Source organism: Ceratotherium simum, chromosome 4 (assembly GCF_057802395.1).
Source record: "Ceratotherium simum simum isolate JZ-2026a chromosome 4, ASM5780239v1, whole genome shotgun sequence".
Taxonomy (NCBI): Eukaryota; Metazoa; Chordata; class Mammalia; order Perissodactyla; family Rhinocerotidae; genus Ceratotherium; species Ceratotherium simum.
The window spans coordinates 74,348,499-74,369,156 of record NC_141903.1 but is presented as its reverse complement, the minus strand read 5'-3'; the positions used below and the strand labels follow the sequence as shown (position 1 = coordinate 74,369,156).

Sequence of the window (20,658 nt, the reverse complement as noted above, 5' to 3'; positions counted from 1 at the left end):
CAGTAGGAGAACCAGGGTATTATTAACGTAGGTATTTTGTTATTTAAATTTCATGATTGGGGCTGGCCCGGTGGCTTAGCGGTTGAGTGCGTGAGCTCCGCTGCTGGCGGCCCAGGTTCGGATCCCGGGCGCCCACAGACGCACCGCTTCTCCGGCCATGCTGAGGCCGCATCCCACATACAGCAACTAGAAGGATGTGCAGCTATGACATAGAGCTATGTACTGGGGCTTTGGGGGGAAAAAATAAATAAATAAAATCTTAAAAAAAAAAAAAACTGCTAAATTTCATGATGCATGATCTAATTTTCACACTTCTCTGTGGTTTAAAAGCTGAACAAAACAGCACCCATCAGAGAGTGCTTAAGCATCCTGCTGCTTCTCACTGTAACCAAGAGCTGCAAAGGAAACCTCAAAGTCTCAAAGAGCACTGTGAACAGGATGGTTGTAGCAAGAATTCACACCTTCCCTCCACTCTTGTCAGCATACTGACCCGGAAATTGTAGGCTCAGCCTTTTTAAAGTCTCATCCTCTGGCCCTATGCATATGTCAAGAAGGCAAAATTTTTCTTGAGTTTCTCTAGCACCGCTGACAACCCACGTATTGATAACTGACTAAAACTTAAATATGCTACTCTTTTCTAGAGATATATGCATTTCCCCACTATCAAAGCTTCAATCATTCATTCTATATAATTTACTGAATGCTTGATATGTACAGGCATTGCTGTAGCAGTATAAACAAATAAATCCAAAATACTTGAAAAATTGTCTAAAATGTTTTGTAGAGGCTACAACATTAATAGACTTCTTCATCTTCAATTATTCAGATGTGCTAATTTATTATCCTATATTGAAACAGCCAAAGATTTCTCATAGGTCCTATCTGAAACTTCAAAGACATAGTCTTGGGATAAAGCTTTTATTTTTCTTCAGACATTTTATTTTAAAAAGAAAACACCCGACTAAAACATTTTAATATAAAACTGTATAGCATCACAAGATTTGTCATTTGTAAACTCAATTCCAAATACAGAATAAACATGGATATGCCACTTTAAAATACCAAAATCTTCATAGACTTGGATTCTCCTCTTTCAAAATATTTTGCAATAAAAGGTATAATTTCTTATTTGAAAACTAAAATTTACCTATAATTTGCCATAATAAATATTAATTTGAAATCAGGCTAGAGAAAACAAAAACTACAAGCTAAACGGTAGAAAACCCTATGTCCATTAGAAGTAATACTTCTTTAGGGCACCAAAACTTCAATATTTCTATATAATCTATGAGTGTGATATCTTCATATTTCTCTAGCAGCTCAACTAGTTCAGCTATCACCAGAATAGTCATTTCTAAATCCAATGGCCAACATTACTACTAATGAATTCCATTTATGTATTTTCATATTTTTGAATCATTTTGGGTAGTTCAACTCTTCAAATAATGAGTCATTCAAAAATTGTTGCAAGAAAATAAAATTTCACTTTTGTAATGAAAAGATTTGATTGGCTAAGCATTCTTTCAGACAACCCAAACTTAGTAACTATTTTGTTTGCAGCCAGCCTCTCTGTAATAAAACAAGTTATATACCAACACTATGTTCAGAGTTGTCCCAATTTGTCAATACTATAAAGCCTCATTAATTCAGACTCCACAAATTCAAAACTTAAAAGGTATGTATAGAAATCAGCTAAAATATAATGGCAAAATAACAATAATAGATTTGTTGCATATCTTTCGTTGTGTATCTACTATGTACAAGGTTCTTTACATACATCATCTTCCTTAATTCTCATAATAACTCTACAGAATAGTTATTATCCTCATTTATAGAGGAGAAAACTTGGGCCCAAAGAGATTAACTAACATGTCTCAGTTACATAGCTAACCAGTGTTAGAGGTAGGGTTTGAACCCAGATCTATTTGGCTTTAAAATCTGAGGGTTATGGTCTCTTGAGAAATGACTCACTTACTGCATACAAAATACCGTTTTGTAGAAACAATATTAACCAAAATGTTAAAATGATTATCCCTGGGTATTTAGACTATAGTTGAATTTTACTTTCTTCTTTATACTTAGCGTTTTCCTATGTTTTTGCAATAAGTACTTATTTTATATATAATTAGAAAAGGATACTTAAAACAGAAATTACCCCCGCTCTCAGGGGGCTTATGATCTTTTATTTTACATTTTCTATCTTCATTTGAAACATCGTCTAACCTTAACACTTCTCTCTTGCCAATTCATGTTTATAATTTCTTTCAAAATCTAATTCAAAACTTACATAATTCCTAAATATCTTTGACTATGACCCTTTCACCAAACTTTTTGCATTATTTCTTGGTATTTGTGCTTGCAAATGCTATTAAAAGAAAATCTGTTGTTTTCTATTATTTTGATATTGAATGTGTGTGTTGTGTCTGTCCTTCACTGAAATCAGTTCTGGAGTAAAACAATAATGGACTGAAACATGTTGAGCATTCAGATGTAGTTGGTGACCATGATTTTGAAGGATTCCCAATCTACATTGTTATGTGATATTCTCTAACCTCAGTATAGAAGTTAATCAATAAACAGCAAGAATGCATTAAAAGAATGTCATTTGATAACAATGAAAGGGTACCAGAATGATGATGGTTCAGAGTTTTCATGTGACCTGCATAGATCTGTGATGTTTCCATATCTATGATGATAAAGTGATGAAGGACAAGAGAAGTAAAGGTCACCTTTATAGGTAAAGACACAGCAAGTTTAAGATGCTGTGTGACAGGATAAGAGAAAACTTGATGGGCAAAATAAAACTAATAGGTGAAAAAATTAACCTGAGTGAATAGGGATGCACTGGACCAACACGAGGAATAAATAAAGGAGGGAGAGTAGACTGCAGTAGGTGATGTTGAAGTTTGGATTTAGAAGTTTTCTCATTAGAAGGACAGTGATCCCTGCAGAACCGTGGTGAGAAAGAAGCATGCACTGACTGAGCATGAGCACAGGCACCAATCCTCCCATTTCCTTACGTGCACTCCTCAGGCCCAGAGTGTGTCAGACACTATGTTGGGCATCATGAAGGAGCAGAGACAGTAAAAAGAATAAGACCATAAGGAAGGGAGCCAGTAGAAAGATCACTGCTATTCTCTAAGTAAAAGACAACTATGACCTCAACAGAAAAGTCAATTATTGAGGGACTAATGTACTTTGGCAATTACTTCAGTGGTATTTCAGAAAGGTAGAACTACCTTTGAAAAATTTAGGGGGAACAAGGAAGAGGCCGTGAAGCTGTGGGTCAAGATACAGCTTTACATTCTGTTTATGTTCCCATACTTCCACCTATTAAGTTGTCATCAAGGAGACAATAATAATTTGACATATTGAATAAAGTCTCTTATCCTAATTCATGATCAATCAAAATGGGAGCTATAACTTTTTTTAAGGTATAATAACTTTGTTTTTGAAATTGCTATTCCATAATACTGTTTTTAAATGTTCATTCTCCTATATTTCTTATCATTTTTTGTGTAAGATCCTGGTATGCTAATGTTTATATGACTTTGAGTAAGTCACTCAATCTCTCAAGAGGGGTGGAGCTCACATTCCTCATTTATAAAATGAGGTGAATGGATTTTCAGGCTCTGACGTTTCTTCTAGCTATAAATTTGCTGTATTCTATAAGGAATGGTAGGAGAAGGACATGTTTCGGAACTCCACAAATTAACTCTTCCAATGGACTATTTCATTCATAAACACCATCATTTTTCTTGTATCTTGGACTCTCAGAGCCATTTTTAATTCTGCCCTTTTCTCTTCCCCAGGACTGCTACATGAAAAGCCGAAGCAGAATCTATAGCTTAGCGAGAAATAACATGTAAAAAGAGGAAATATGCAGCAGCAAGATATTCTTTCATGGTAATAGGTAGATGCTCTGTACTGATGTTCCACCCCCAAGCCCCTAACTCCCTAAAATATTCTAAGAAGCAGCTAGCCCATGTTTCTGGGCTCCTCTGACTTGGCACACTCTTCACTCAACAAAAGATGTCTGAGACCAACTGACTTTGGGCATTATACCTCCACAAGGAAAAGGGTGACATTACGGAATCATACCTTCAAAGCCATCATGTATCCTTGATCTATTATTCTTTATATTATTTGTATTATTCTTTGTATTGCTGGTTTGGTTTGAGTCGCTGATTTGATTAAAAAACAAAGTGAAAACAAACTTTGACCAGGTAGACATTCCTAAACCTGTACCAGCCTTTTCTTCTGGCCTGGCTCATTTTCACTTTTCTATCCATATCTAGTCACAAAGTAGTCTTCCTATATCATTCACAAAGTCCTGTCAACATTATATAATTCAAAATTTAACCGTTACTAAGTCTTGAAAATTTTATGGAGTTCAGTGAACTCATTCATTGAAACATGGGTTAAAGATATGATGGCTAAATAATAATACTATTAATGATAACAGCTAACTTTTATGTAGCATTTACACAGGCCATGAACTGTTCTTCACTTTATATATATGAAATCATTTAATTCTTACCATAATCTTATGGGATAGGTACTATTATAACCTCCATGTTAAAGATGTAGAAACCGAGACAGAGAGGTTCATGACTTGCCCAAGGTCATTTACATAGGAAGTTGCAAAGCTGGGATTGAGACTGCTTCAAAGGCTGTCCTCAGTCACAATGCTATAAATTGCCTCTCTGTAGAGACTCATACTTATAAAATAATTATTTTACTTCTTATATGTGTTGACTTCTTTATTGCCATATTTAACAGTTTCCCTAGAACCATTATAAATTTCCTTCATTATGAAACCTATATAATTTCCCCCAAAAAATCTTTGTTTTTTTAAGGGTAGCTCCTCCCCTGTGATATTTCAGAGTTGCCAGAAATTTATTTCTTTTCATCAACTACTAGGAGTTGAAATTTTAATGTTTTAGCCTCCCTCAAAGACTGAGAAACCACCAAATGGATCCCAATTTGGTGATAGTTATTTAAAATACCTTATACACTAAAGTCTTATATTAGGAAATAAAGAACTTGTTATTTTATTCAATTTATTATCTCAACTCTCAGTTATATATTAAGTTTTCCCCCACAGACTGCTATGCTTTCTACTAATAATTGTGTTTCTGATTATTATAATTATATAGGCTAGAATATCAATATACATCCAGTAAGTACTCATATCAACATACTACAGCTATTAAAATCCCCTTTGATAAAATATAAAATATTTCATTGTAACTCCTCTATTAGTAATTTATATATGTGTATGTATGAAGTAGACATTGACAAGATCAGTCAGAATACACTATTGTAGCTTGACAAGCAAACAGAATTAATTGTCATATGCTTTACTCATGAAATCTGACATTGCTTTCTTTCTTTTTCAGTGCACTTCTCTTTCTACACAATATTTTCATTTTAATAACTCTTTATAATCTTCAATATGCAATCCTAGCCATCCCTTGCTTTAATACAACAGTGAAACCAAGATAATTGAAAATGAATTTTAATTTCAGCATTCTTTTATAACTTGGCACTCATACATTTCACATGATTTAAAAATCATAAAATAATTATATATTTTGAGATTAGAACTAAATAATGTCACAACTCTTGGCCTTATGATTAACTAATGAATTTTCAAGTACAGCAAAATCCCATTAATTTGGAAAATAGAACAACTGCATTAGTAGACAGCTATGGAGCACTCTTTAAAAGGCAGTTGTATTATGTAGCAACTGGGAATAATAACAAACAAAGCTTATGAGATGTCAGTTACATTTTTAAGGAACTCTTAATAATTAGATAAGAATGATTTGAACTTAGCAAGCATTTTGTATCTAAATGGGTGTTTCTAAAAGATTAGGGTTCTTAAAGTATGTTCCAAGGGTTTAAGAATTCCTCCTAAAATATTGTTAATAGTATTAATTAGCTAGTCATGTTAATGTGATACTGTTCTCCTAAATTTTTGTAATATTATTAATTAACATTAATTTGATGACTAAATATATCCATTGAAATACCCTTTTATGACTTTCAAGGCTTTGCTCCTTCAATCATCACTAACTAGTCCTATATCACTGATATTCCTTTCTTTTTTTTTTTAATTTTTATTTTTTGCCCCCAAAGCCCCAGTAGATAGTTGTATGTCATAGCTGCACACCCTTCCAGTTGCTGTATGTGGGACTCGGCCCCAGGATGGACAGAGAAGTGGTGCCTCAATGAGCACCCGGGATCCGAACCCGGGCCGCCAGCATCGCAGCGCGCGCACTTAACCACCAAGCCACAGGGCCGGCCCTTGATATTCCTTTCAACTGACTATAAACATGTTCAAGTTTCTTGCTTTTTAGAAACCAATAAAACCCCTCACTAGGAACCCCTTCCTTTGATAACCTAGCATCTCAGAATAGTCATCCGTATTTCCTAATATTATGTTCTCATCTCTCATTCCCTTCTCAACCCAGAGCAATCTGGTTTCTGCCTCTAGCCTTATATTGAAACTGACAAAATATTTTTCAGTTCCTATCATACTCAATCTCTGCACTATTTGGTAGTGATAGCTGCTCCTTCTTCCTTAAATTGTCTCCTCTCTAGTCAATCTTCCTAAGTATTATGCTTTCCTAGTTCTCTTATCTCTCACACCATTTGTTCACACTCTCCTGGTAGAAGCCCCCACTGTGGGTAGCTGGCCAGCTACAACATTTCATTTTTATCTGACATATGGTATATGGATATACAATGGTGGTCCATTTCTATGCTAGAGGACCCAGCTTTCCTGGTCATAACTAACTGATCCAGGGTTAGACATTTGACCCAACCTGAACCATGAGAGGAATACTAAACTAATTCTGAAATTTGGAATGAAAGCAGGGACAGGGAATCACAGGTTGTAATCCAATCAAGTTAATTCCAGCCTCTCAAGAGAAAGTGCAGGGATTTTTTTGGCTGAGGCCCCTATAACTGCCCAGTTCCTGTCCTTCTATGACTGACTGACTGCTCATACAGTTTTATTTTGGTTCTGTGACATAGACACAATAAATCCTCTCCCTGGTCCACTGCCCAACAGCAACTTTTTGTTTTTTTGCTTAAATTAACCAGAATAGTTTTTATTAAACCCTAAACATCTTTATTGGCTCCTCTCTCATCTCTGCGATTAAACACTGATATTCACCACAGGGTTCTCTCCAGGCCTGCTTCTCATTTTAGATACATTCCCTGAGCATTCTTCATTCAAAGCTACTGCTTCTTTCTGTGTAATTTTATCATAGTAGATTTACTTTGCTTTTTTCTCTTAAAGTGTTTTAATTTTTTAAATTTTTTACTTTTATTCATTGGATTTTCTCCTCCTCAGACCTCAAAAAATCTCCTCCTAAGAGTTCTCATTTGTAGTCTTCCCAAATGTCCTTATTCTCCTTGCCTAACTTGGGAAAGGGAATAAGGAAATTTATCTTACCCTTCTATTCCTATCCACTTCATGTTGGAGTTCTTGCTCCTCTTATTCTACATGCTTTTCTTGAGTAACCTCATTCACCTATAAAAGTCTATATCTCTAACCCTAGTTCCTCCTCCAAAACCCCCTTACATATTTCCAAGCATTTACTAGACAATTCCACTTTGCTGATTCAAAGGTCCCTTAACTCAAAATGTCCAAAATTTAATTCAAAATTTTTTCCTTAAACTGGCTTCTGTTCCTATGTTATAGGGTCACCACCTATCTTATCTCCCTCTCCCTTGCCCTAGTATCTTAAATCAGGTGTCAGCAAACTATGGCATAGTCTGTTTTTTCTATAGCCTGAGAGCTAAGAATGGTTTTCACATTTCTGACAAGTTGTAAAAATAAAAAGCAAACAAAAAAGAATATGCTACAGTGGCCATATGTGGTCCACAAATCCTAAAATATTTACTATCTGGCCCTTAACAGAAAAAGTTTGCTGACCCCTATCTTAAACAGTCACCAAATTCTTTGTCCCTTTCTCTCCCTAATCTTAAATGGTCACCAAATGCTCTCAAATTTGACTTCTTTCTGCTACCAGTGTCCCAAATCTGATGTTACTTCCTGCTGGAAAAAAAAAAAAAAAAGGAAAAACCTCCTATCTGGCTTCAAAGACTCACATGCTGTGGTAAAAGAAGAAACGTGTATTTGGGTTTTGCTCCCTGTGTCCCCTACCCGCTTCTTTACTTTGTCCTGTACATCTCTTCCATTTGGTCATTTCTGAGTTTTATCTTTCCTAATAAAACTGTAATCAGAAGTATTGCACTTTCCTGAGTTCTGTGAGTCATTCTAATGAACTATTGAACTTGAGGGGGGGTAGAGGGTACCCCCGAATTTGTAATAAACCAGGCAGAAGTGGGTTTCACCTGGAGACCCCATCTGCGGCTCACGTCTGAAGTGGCGGTAGTCTTATGGGACTGAGCCTTTAACTTGTAGGGCCTGTGCTAACCCCAGGTAGTTAGTGTTAGAACTGATGTGAATGGAATTGTAGGACACTCAGTTGGTGTCTAGTTTGCACAGTGGCATTAGACTTCTCATTTTACAAACCAAATCAGATCATTTCACTTCCCTGCTTAAAAACCACTGACGCTTTCCCACAAGGCATAGGACAACTCCAGGCTCTTTATCTTGTTTTATACATACAGTTTTTCATATTTAATTAAATTTTTATAATATAAATGCCCTTGACTGACATCTTAAAATAGCCTTCTAGCTATAACTCTCCCTACTAAGGATGTTTTCAGTAGAAAATCACATTTATGGAAGGCATTTACTTCATCAATGTAGATAATACTATTTAGAGGCAACATACAACTATAATAACATAATTTGTATATTATCTTCAAACAGAAAAAACTTATCTACAATTGTGGATTAAATCATTTTTAAATGCCTTTCAACAACTTAAAATCATTTTTTAAAATACTGTGCAAAGGTAAGAAAATATACTTGTGGAGAAAAATCAGGATTTAACAATTAAGCTATCACGTAAAATTTAAAAGTGATACCTTAAAACTCTTTCTAGTTTTCATCTACAAAAAAAGGAAATTAGATAAAAATGATCTTTAAGGATCCTTCTAGTTTTAAAATTCTATTATTTTAATCATGTGATCTATTTCTTTAATATTTAATCTTCTGTTATAGTGCCTTTGCAGTATACTTTTTAATTCTATAGTTCAATAGAAGGATAATTTGTTGTTGGTTATGAACAAATTCATATGAAATGACCTGAAAATCTATTTAAAAAGCAATCAGTGAAAGTAAATATTGGATTTCTTCATGTTAAATCTGAAAATCCATCACTATACTTGCTTTTTACTTTATTTGCTGCTTAACATATCTCAACAGTGAGTCTATCATATCAACATAGTCATCATGATCCAAGCTGCAAATAATAGAGAGTGTCAGTGTCAATTTTGCTCTCTCACACTTGCTTCCCTTCACTTCATCTGATTTTAATAATCCCTGTCAAACCACAAACAGTCCAAATTACCTTCATGACACAGAAGCTTTCAAGGAGCAGACAGAATCTCAACTTTCATTTAGCAACTACAAAAGAAAGCTGTCCAGCTGGACAAATATTATTTCCACACTTGACAATCTCTACTGTTGAACATGCATTTTAATTTTAACTAAACCTGCCAGGAGTTTGATATGAGCTTCTTGTTTAGTGTAGATTGACTCACAGGATTATCAGACCAATGACTGTAATTGTGATGAAAGAACCCAGCATTTTTCTACTAAAAGATGATCACACACCAAAGCTGAGGCATCAAAATGAACACATAAGAGGTAATGTGGAGGCATAGATTGTAGGAGGAAAACTACTTAAAATCGGTGCTTTAATTACTAAATAAAATTTAAAGATACAGATTATATTCTATGAAAAGTAACAGCTAATAAGTAAAAATAAAATGTAAAAAAGCTAAAATTTTACCCATAGATAGCATTAAGAAACAGGTTCTAAGAACGAAATCTAAAGAGATTTTTTAAATTGTTTTGGATTGACTTGACTTCAAAGTCAAATTTCTAGAACAGTTCTATGTGTCAAATTATAAAACTGATGTTCTTGACAAGATATTAAAAAGTCCACTCTAATACTAATACATGTGCCCTTGTACACACAATGTAAAACTTCAAAAAAGTCAGAGTAGAAATGAATAACGACAGTAAGTTTGTAGAGGAGTATTAGAATAAAAGTTAGTTGTAAAACTATAGTAAGGACTACTATATCTTTGAAGTTTAACTTATTAAACTTAAATCTAAAAGTTTCAAATGGTAAAATATTTCTGGGAACATTTCCTGTATAAGCTAGGCCTGAATTTCTCCTACAGTTACAGAACCTCGAAATTGCCAAACGTCAAATCTTCCCTCCAAGCTGCTACACGCGACACTTGTGCTGGGCTCTTCCTTTCCCAAAGGCCAATCCACTGTCTATTAGAACACTGTTTCTCCCCCAGTCCTATCCTGGACACCAAAGCTCAGTTTCCTTTATCAGCAACTTTTCTTTCTCTTTCCCTTGGTCCTCTGACTGGACAGTGTCACTCACATCCATGTCTTCCACTACAACCTGTGTGTTGGAGCTCCTGTTCTAACTATCCAACTCCATACCAAATAGCTCCCTTGGATGTCCTACAGACACCTGAAACTCAACATGCCGCCAAACAATTTTATTATCTTCCCTCTGAAATTTCTTCCTTCTCTTGAGGTCCCTATGATAGTTAACAGCACCACTATCAACCTAGGTGCTCATGTTAGAAATGTGGGAGTCATCCCTCACATTCCAACATTCTCTCACCAATCCCATAGCCAAATGATTAGTCTTCCCTCTTGTCACTCATATCCATCCATCTTCTCATATTGCTCCTGTGTAGGTTCAAACTCCATCATCTGGATTAGTGCAGCGGTTTCCTAAAGAGTCTCCCTATTTTTTGCATCATCTCCCTGTGACTCGTTCTCTATCCTATCACCAGAATGATCTTTGTAACACAGAGAGAGGAATCAGTGTTTACAGCAAGATTTTAACTCTAGGTGACTGGGAGAAGAGTCATACTCTTAAGAGAAAGAGAGGAAAATAAGAGGAAAGAGTTAAACTTTTAAATGTATATTTACTAACCAGTTAAGTGGTTTTATTTTATTTGTTGACCTATATAATAATTATATTCAAAAAGTTTTCAAAAATAACATTCTTTCAAAAAAATTCTTATATCTGTGCTCAGTAAAGTAAAAAATATTTATATTATTTGAACATTAAAAATATATAAACAGATGATTCTTAACACATGTTCACATATTTTAATTAATTTCTTAGTTGTACCTGTCTCTCACAGATATTTTTCTGAAGAATGTTTTTTTGTGTTTTTTTTGCTGAGGAAGATTCACCCTGAGCTAACATTCATTGCCAATCTTTCTCCTTTTTTTTTTGATGTGAGCCGCAGCCACAGCATGGCCACTAACAGAGGAGTGGTGTGATTCCACACCTAGGAATGAAACCTGGGCTGCCAAAGCGGAGCGCGCCAAACTTGAACCACTAGGCCATCGAGGCTGGCCCTGAAGAATGTATTTTTTAAATATGAATGTGTTGTTTTTATATTTTTCCAAGTTACATTTTATGGTTAGTAAATTTTAAATGTTGACACCTTCAACTAACTCTCTATATACTCTTTCTCAGGTGCTAAGCTACCTGGTAAATTTATTAGTTAAGAACAAATTTTCCTAGTGGAAATATTGTCTACTTCAATTTTTAATAATGAAATACATAAATATTTTAGCTAAACATTTTCACAGCTGCTATTTTTTTGGCCTCCATGGAAAGTGCCTTTTTTTGACCAATAATTTAAAGAGACAAAACTCATCAAATAAATATTTATGATTATTTTGAATGTTTTGCTTAATTTAGATACTGCAAACATTAGGCTTTCCCAGTTTAACTTCATTCTTGAACAGAATATAAATTTATTCAATTAAAAATATGAACTCCAGGGCCAGCCCAGTGGCATAGCGGTTAGGTTCAGGCGCTCCACTTCGGTGACCTGGGGTTTGCCGTTTCCCATCCCGGGCAAGGACCTACACACCCGCTCATCAAGCCATGCTGAGGTGGTGTCCCACACAGAGCAACTAGAAGGATGTACAATTATGACATACAACTATCTACTGGGGCTTTGGGGAGAAAAAAGGAAAAACGGAGGAAGACTGGCAACAGATGTTAGCTCAATCTTCCTCAAACAAAAAATTATATAAAAAAAATATGAACGTCATCAAAATAGGCTCCCCACAAGTTTAGATATTTCAAAACGCAATTATGAAATTTCACAATTAAATCTTGTACATCATTTGTGCTCTCATCATTTAATTTGTTGGGTTCCTTCTTTGACTTCATGGGGATATATTTCAAGGTTTTCCTATTTGCAAGTTTTTTTTTCAATAATTGCAATTCCCTAAAAGCTTCAATAAACTGAAATTTTTTTGCCTTCTATTTGTTGAACACTTTAATTAAAGATTTCTAATAGATTTCGAAGAAACTGCAACCAAAATTTAGAGGACGTTTTTACAAAAGTATTTAATACTATGGTAGGACACTTGAGCTGATTTACAAACTAATTCTTCCAAGTCTCAAACAGTTCTAAAATTCAAAAAGAGAAAGTGTATACTGCCATGCTTAAGTTATTTTTGTTTTGTTTAACATCAGTCTAAACATAAAAATTTATAGGCTGGTTATTTTGTGTACGTATAAACATATTTGTACTTTTTGACAACTATATCTTCTATTTAAATGCAGATTTTGCATATTTATTGATGTAATTATGAATTAGCATGTGAAATATGAATACATATTTCAAGTATTATTCTCTCCATAGGTTCTAAATTTATTAAAAAAATTTTATGATGTTATATTCCACCATAACATATTTTTAATATCACCAAGAGCAAATAATTTTATCATTTATATTGCACTTTACAATTCAACTTACAATAGTATTCACAATAATGTCAAGTGTTTCACCTTTGACAGAATGAACTTCTAAATGCTTTACTTTGATTCCATAAATTAGATGAGAAACTTGAACCATTACTGGAATTAATTTTTTTTTATTAGAAATATCCAATGATACTGTTGTAAAACTGGCATCATTTAATGGAGACAATACAACTATCGTTTCACCTTTCATACATGCGCAAGAAAACTTGAAACTGAAAATGAGAGAAATTAATTTAGAACAGTCACTTGATCTAAAGTAAAAGTCTTGTTTCACAGAGTGGTACACGAATTCTGCAGCTAAGTATTAAAACGTAGTCTTTTCAGGCAGTCTTAAAATAAGACTGTGCAGTAGATGTCGACACGTCTTTAGTAGATTCATTTCTTCTTGTTTTCAGGTAGTCAGTGATGTCATCACACGCCCCATAGTATGAGTGTACATTAATTCTTTTCGGCAAGTCAAAGGAAATTCAGTACCAATTGTTAAATGTGCACTGCTGTTTTTTTTTTTTTTTCTAACACTGTCGCCAAAAAGGTTACTACAAAATAAAAATGTGTTACCCAACAAGAAAATAAATAAGAAGTTATAGGTTTATACCATATGATACATGATAAAACCCTTGTAGCAATAGAGTTCAATCTGTATTCACTCTATGGCAAGACTGAACAAAAGCTGGGAAATGTTAGACCAAGGCACGGGCCCAGCACAACTGGCTGGCACATCAAGTGTACAGCAGGGGTAGCAGCATCAAATACTTCCGCCACCACCATCACCCAAGATCTGAAGTTAGCTGTACCAAACTGCTCATGCCAGAGTGCATTCACTTTATCAGCAAGCACCCTTCATGCCGTCCTGGAAAAAGATGTGTTAGCTCATATTACTTCTGAAAAAGATCTGAAAAGAGAAACGGTTATCGCCAATTTAGCCATATGTTAAAGTGAGAATCCGTTCACTACAATGGCATCTCACATGAGATCATGTCAGAATGTAGAAGTACAAAATGTAGGTCTACCTAAACCTATCGTGGTTTCTTTATATGCAACTATTAAACAATACTTCATTCAAAAATGAAATATCTGAGCCAAAGCTAAACCAGATGAAATATTGAGATAAAAGGATAAAATGGAACTATCCTGGGCAAAGCAAATATATGATGTGATGTCAGTATATGTAATTTAAGTAACAATATAACATATACAAAATAGAACTTATGCACCTATAAAAAATGATAATATAGCTCTGTATGGCATGACATGGAAAGATTTCCAGAATACTGTATTATTTCATTTTAAAAAGTAAGTTACAGAACTACGTATACAGCATGACACAGTATAATACTTCCAAAGAAACAAACCAACCATCCCAAAGATTCAGGAAAGATACTTAACAAACTATTAGCTGTGCTAATCTGTGGGTGATGGAACTAAAAAGGGACAGGGAAAAGGGAATTTTTACTCTTTATAATATTCTATTTTTGTTTGAATTCATTATGATGAGCATGTCTTACTTTTGACACATGAGAAGCAAAGAGAAATAAACAAACAAAAAAATACAAAAAATAAGACAAAGCATTAGCTAATTTAGTATCAACCAAGTGGTACAAGTAACAAATGATCTAGAAGTCCTGCAGTGGGAAGTTCCCTACGGGCAGATGGAGATATGGAAGCCAGGGTACTAAGAAAAAGGAAGATAAAGGCATTTCTAAAAGTGGGAAGCCAGTGATCTTCAAAACTCATAGCCTCACACAACTCACACTTGGAGACATTTAATCTCTCACTGTAAATAGGTTCAAGTGCTCTCTGATTCTGGGAATGACCCAACGATTAGTGAAGGGAGAACATAAGAAGTCTCAGCCAGACAGTAACTTGAGAAGTAAATAATGTCTCTTGCTTATTTCCCTCCTCTTCCACAACCTAAGCTCTTACTAACTTCTCATTGCCAAAGTGTAATTAAACTTGAGGTTTCTTTGTATGTACTGGGATCCCACTCCTAAACCCCAGCCACAACTACCTGCTCCAGATTCATGAACCACCACCAATAAGGGACCCTGGTAATTAAAATGATAAGAACATCCCTAGAGCATAAACAGGACAGTTTTGGGGAACCAGAGCAGAAAATTCATGGTTAAAAATAGTGAAGATAAATTGAAGAGGTATGTTATGGCCAGAAAGGTAGGCTAAGGTCTTTTTTCCTCTAGGAGGAAAATATTTGGACTTCATCCTGTACATAACAGGGAGTCATAAAATGTTCTACTAAGGCAGTACATGACTAGTGTTTTACAAATATTGATCAAACAGGGTGTTAAGATGGTTTAGTGTGGGGTGAGAGAATAGAAGTAGGAAGATCAATTAGAAGGATAGTGAATTAATCCAGATGAAGGTGATGATGAGAAGGTGGCCAGGAGAAAAGGAAAGATAGCTTTTGAAATGACTTTCCAGGGTATGAATAGCTAGCTTGGGGCTGCTGAGTGAGGCAGGCAATTATAGCTGAGAGAAAACCTGGCAGGTGTTACATGTCCCAGGCATCAACAAGCTTAGACTTTAGACCCAAGTCATCAGAGAAACCAAACAGGACAATGTGAAAATTATAAAGTAGTGTTAAGAGAAAGGCAACTTGTGGATATGTCGTTAGAAACTACCAAAGGGTAAAAGCAAGGGTGTGGCTCTTCCTGGGCAATAAAAATCAGTGGAAGAAAAGCCCAATTATGACAGTAATGGCTATGATAAAGAGGTGAGTATCACACAGAGCGCGCATGCTTGTTGTCAAAGGTTCTTTGGTCTAGCTGAAGGCAGCCATAGATACTAGTGTGTGTCCGTGCTAGCCTTCAAGAAGTTAGCAGAGGAGTGGATGACTCCTATGGCTGCCCATAAGATTTTCTGCTGGTTAGGGCCCAATGATAGGAAAGGGTAGTGAGATGAGGTTGTAGGGAAGTTTACATAGTAAGGGCTATATTATTACAAAGAAAATTCTGAAATTTTAAACTGGATGACAGAATGGTAGTTTAAAAATAGATTTCAAAAACTCAGAAGGAAAATGCTGATAAGAAGGCATGGCCAATTCAATTTTACACATGATGATTTTGAGTGGATTATACAAACAGAAATGTCCAGAACAGAGATGGAGGAGATATATGAGGGGAATGCATGAGAAAGCAGAGTGCTCATAATATCACAATGAAGTTGTGGAGACCAAGCCTCACAGTATTTTCAAATTTTTTGGACTATGACACACAGGTTAAAAAAATGCATTGCAGGCGGGGCAAACTGAAGATGGCGGCGTGAGCAGACTCGGAACTCACCTCCTCCCGTGGACACAGCCAATTTACAACTACTCGTGGAAAAATTACCCCTGAGACAGGGCCGGCCCCGTGGCTTGGCGGTTAAGTGCGCGCACTCCGCTGCTGGCGGTCCAGGTTCGGATCCCGGGCGCGCACAGAGGCACTGCTTCTCCAGCTATGCTGGGGCCGAGTCCCACATACAGCAACTAGAAGGATGTGCAGCTATGACATACAACTATCTACTGGGGCTTTGGGGGGAAAAAAATAAAATAAATAAAATCTTTAAAAAAAAAAAAAAGAAAGAAAAATTACCCCTGAGAAGGAACTGAAAACTGGATAAGAGGAACTCCTGCAACAACGGACAATCCTAATTGAGGTGGAAGAGGCAGAGACTTCCCTTCTGGAGAGGAAAAACGCCGCCTTCACAAGCCGCCAGCTTCACAGCCACCGGGAGCAGCTCACAGGTACAGAGCCTCCCTGGAGTGGCGGGGCCCTGAGCCAGGGAGCGCCCCCGCTGTGGGCATTTTGTGGACACAGCACAATCGAGACGAGTGGCAGAATATCTGACTTTGCCTGCTACTAAAACATTGGGGAGTACCCCCAGAAAAGCTGGTTCACAAAGAAACTAAAACCGGCTCTTAAAGGGCCCGCGCGCAAACTCACCCGTTTCAGAAAGCAACCTAAAATCACCAGAAAGAAACGTGCACAGTGCTGTGGTGAAAAGAGACTCACCTAATAGGCCCTGGGTGCATCTTGGTGAGGGGTGAGACCTCTCCAGGGACTGGGACGTTGGCGGCGGCCATTGTTGTGGCCTGGTGTGGGCGTGCTGACACAGACGCCATTGGAGTTCTCCCTGAGCCTGCTAGCCCAGGGTCTGCCCCACCCGCTAGAGCACGGATTTAATCCAGCTCAGCCAGGGCAGGCAGCCCACCCTAGAAACTGGCCCCACCCAACAACAAGCCCTCAGGCAACTTGTGGGCCTGCATAGATTGGTGACTGGATTCTCTGCAGCCTGACAACTGAGCTGACTTCAGTGGGGCAGGGTGTGCACAAGGAGCGGGTGGAGAGTGTGGGGCAGTGGTGGAGTGTGTGGGGCTCCCGCCGTGGAGAGACTGGGTCCGCTTCGGGAGGTCGGGGCACGCACACTGGGCAGGACTGTGTTGACTGTGTGTGTGGACCTGTGGGCAGCAGGGCTTGTCAGCTGCAGAAGACTTGTGTTTCTCAAAGACCCACATAGGGGGTTTGGCCCACCTTCCAAAGCCTGAAACAATTGGGTGCTCCTGTGCCTGAGGCCAGCCCCACCCAGCTGCAATTCTCAGAGAGCGGACAAGAGACCTAATAGGCTAGAGGCTTACAGCAATGTAAGGCCCTGAGCCTAACAACCTGCCACCCTGGGGGCCTACTCACTTAAAAGAAATACTGCAACACAAATGTGGTATTAGAACTTGTAGCCAAAAGAAATACTGCAACACAAATGTGGTATTAGAACTTGTAGCCAACTGTGCTGGGGCTCCCCACACCTGATAAAGAGACTGAAGGGCCCACAACAACTACAAGCAGCTGAGCATTACAACAGCTGGCCAGGAGCATAAGTTGGCCTCCATGGGGGCCTACAGGGAGAGCAAACAGGCCACAACAGAAGGACACACGTAGCCCACATAGGGGTCACGCCTGGAACATTGAGAACTGAGGGAAGCACACTGGAAGCCTCCTAAGGCATCACTTACATAAGGTCACCTATCCAAGAGCAGGAGACGTAGCTGACCTACCTAATACATAGACACAAGCACAGGGAAAGAGGCAAAATGAGGAGGCAAAAGAATACATTCCAAGTAAGGGAACAGGACAAAACCCCAGAAAAGGAACTAATTGAAACAGAAATGAGCAACCTACCAGAGAGTTCAAACAAAGAGTGTTAAGGATGCTCCCTGATCTGGGGAGAAGAATAGATGAACTCAGTGAGAATGTCAACAAAGAAATGGAAGATATAAAAAAGAACCAATCAGAAATGAAGAATACAATACTGGAAATGAAAAATTCATTAGAGGGACTCAAAACCAGAGTAGAGGACACAGAAGAACGGATCTGTGAGCTGGACGAAAGACTAGAAGAAATTACCCAAGGTGAACAGGTAAAAGAGAAAAGAATTAAAAAGAGTGAGGACAGTCTAAGGGACCTCTGGGACAACATCAAGTGCACTAACATCCATGTTATAGGCGTCCCAGAAGGAGTAGAGTGAGACAAGGGGGCAGAGAATCTATTTCAAGAAATAATAGATGAAAACTTCCCTAACCTAAGGAAGGAAACAGACATCCAGGTATAGGATGCACAGAGAGCCCCAAACAAGATAAACCCAAAGAGGCCCACACCAAGACACATCATAATCAAAATGTCCAGAATTAAAGAGAGAATCCTAAAAGCCGCAAGAGAATGTCAAGTTACATACAAAGGACACCTCATAAGGCTATCAGCTGACTTCTCAGCAGAAACCTTACAGGCTAGAAGAGAAAGGCACGATATATTTAAAGTGCTAAAAGGAAAAAACTTACAGCCAAGAATACTCTACCCAGCAAGGTTATCATTCAAAATGGAAGGAGAGATCAAAATGTTCCCAGACAAGCAAAAATTAAAGGAGTTTGTCACCAAGAAACCAGTGCTACAAGAAATGTTAAAGGGACTGATTTAAGGGGAAAAGAGAAGACCACAAATAGGAAAAATTATTTATTTCCATGATAAGAACGTAATGGATATAAATGCACAAAAAAGAGGTTAGATATGATATCAAAAACATGAGGGAGGAGGGGAGTTAAAGAGTACAGCTTTCAGACAGAGGTCAAACTAAAGTGACCATCAATTCTGTATAGAAGAAGAAAGGAACAGAGAAGGACTACTAAAACACTGAGAAAAAAAAAAAAGTTAAAAAATGGCAGTAAGTACATACTTATCAATAGCTACTTTAAACGTCAATGGACTAAATGCTCCAATTAAAAGGCATAGGGTGGCTGATTGGATAAAAACAAGACCCATATATATGCTGCATACAAGAGACACACTTCAGACCTAAAGACACTCACAAACTGAAAGTGAAGGGATGGAAAAAGATACTCCACGCAAATGGCAATGAAAAGAAAGCTGGGGGAGCAGTACTCATATCAGACAAAATAGACTTTAAAACAAAAACTGTAAAAAGAGACAAAGAAGGGCATTACATAATGATCAAGGGAACAATCCAACAAGAGGATATAACACTTGTAAGTATCTATGCATCCAATGTAGGTGCACCTAAATATATAAAGCAATTATTAACAGACATAAAAACAGAAATAGACAGTAACACAATAATAATAGGGGACTTTAACACTCCACTTACACCAACGGCTAGATCATCCAAACAGAAGATCAATAAGGAAAGACTGGCCTTAAATGACACACTACAACAGACGGACCTAGTAGATATATACAGAGCATTCCATTCAAAAACCGAAGAATACACGTTCTTTTCAAAGGCACATGGAACATTCTCCAGGATTGATCACATATTAGGCCACAAAACAAGTCTCCATAAATTTAAGAAGATTGAAATAATACCAAGCATCTTTTCTGACCACAACTGTATATAAAACTAGAAATCAACTATAGGAAGAAAATCAGAAAAGCCACAAATACGTGGAGATTAAATAAAATGCTACTAAACAATGACTGGGTCAATGAAGAAATCAAAGAAGAAATCAAAAAATACCTGGAGACAAATAAAAATGAAAATACGACATGCCAGAACTTATGGGATACAGCAAAAGCGGTTCTAAGAGGGAAGTTTATAGCAATACAGGCCTATCTCGACCAACAAGAAAAATCTCAAATAAACAATCTAAAAATGCACCTAAAGGAACTGGAAAAAGAAGAACAAACCAAGCCCAAAATAAGTAGAAGAAGGGAAATAATAAAAATGAGAGCAGAAATAAATGAAATAGAGACCAAAAGAACAACAGAAAAAATTAATAAAACCAAGAGCTGGTTCTTTGAAAAGATCAACAAAATTGACAAACCTTTAGCTAGACTCACCAAGAAAAAAAGAGAGAAGGCACAAATAAGTAAAATCAGAAATGAAAGAGGAGAGATTACAACAGACACCTCAGAAATACAAAAGATTATAAGAGAATACTATGAAAAGCTATATGGCAACCAATTCGACAATCTGGAAGAAATGGATAAATTCTTAGAATCATACAACTTTCCAAAACTGGATCAAGAAGAAGTAGAGAATTTGAATAGACCAATCACCAGTAAGGAGATCGAAACAGTAATCACAAACCTCCCCAAAAATAAAAGTCCAGGACCAGACGGCTTCCCTGGTGAATTCTACCAAACATTCAAAGAAGACTTAATACCTAACCTTC

The 20,658-nt window shown here is 36.9% G+C and overlaps 1 protein-coding gene across 2 annotated transcripts in view; it reads right to left on the bottom strand.

Moving 5' to 3' along the window:
- KIAA0825 (KIAA0825 ortholog) overlaps window positions 1-17,162 on the bottom strand; it is a 355,127-nt gene extending 337,965 nt beyond the window's left edge. Inside the window, exon 1 of one of the 2 annotated variants that reach the window (XM_087430038.1) lies at window positions 16,994-17,162. In XM_087430038.1, the coding sequence (XP_087286164.1) occupies window positions 16,994-17,103 (110 nt within the window). In that variant the 5' untranslated portion in view covers window positions 17,104-17,162. The remainder of the gene's footprint in view (window positions 1-16,993) is intronic. The other variant, XM_087430037.1, reaches the window with a different exon arrangement.
- Between the last annotated feature and the right edge of the window lie 3,496 nt (window positions 17,163-20,658).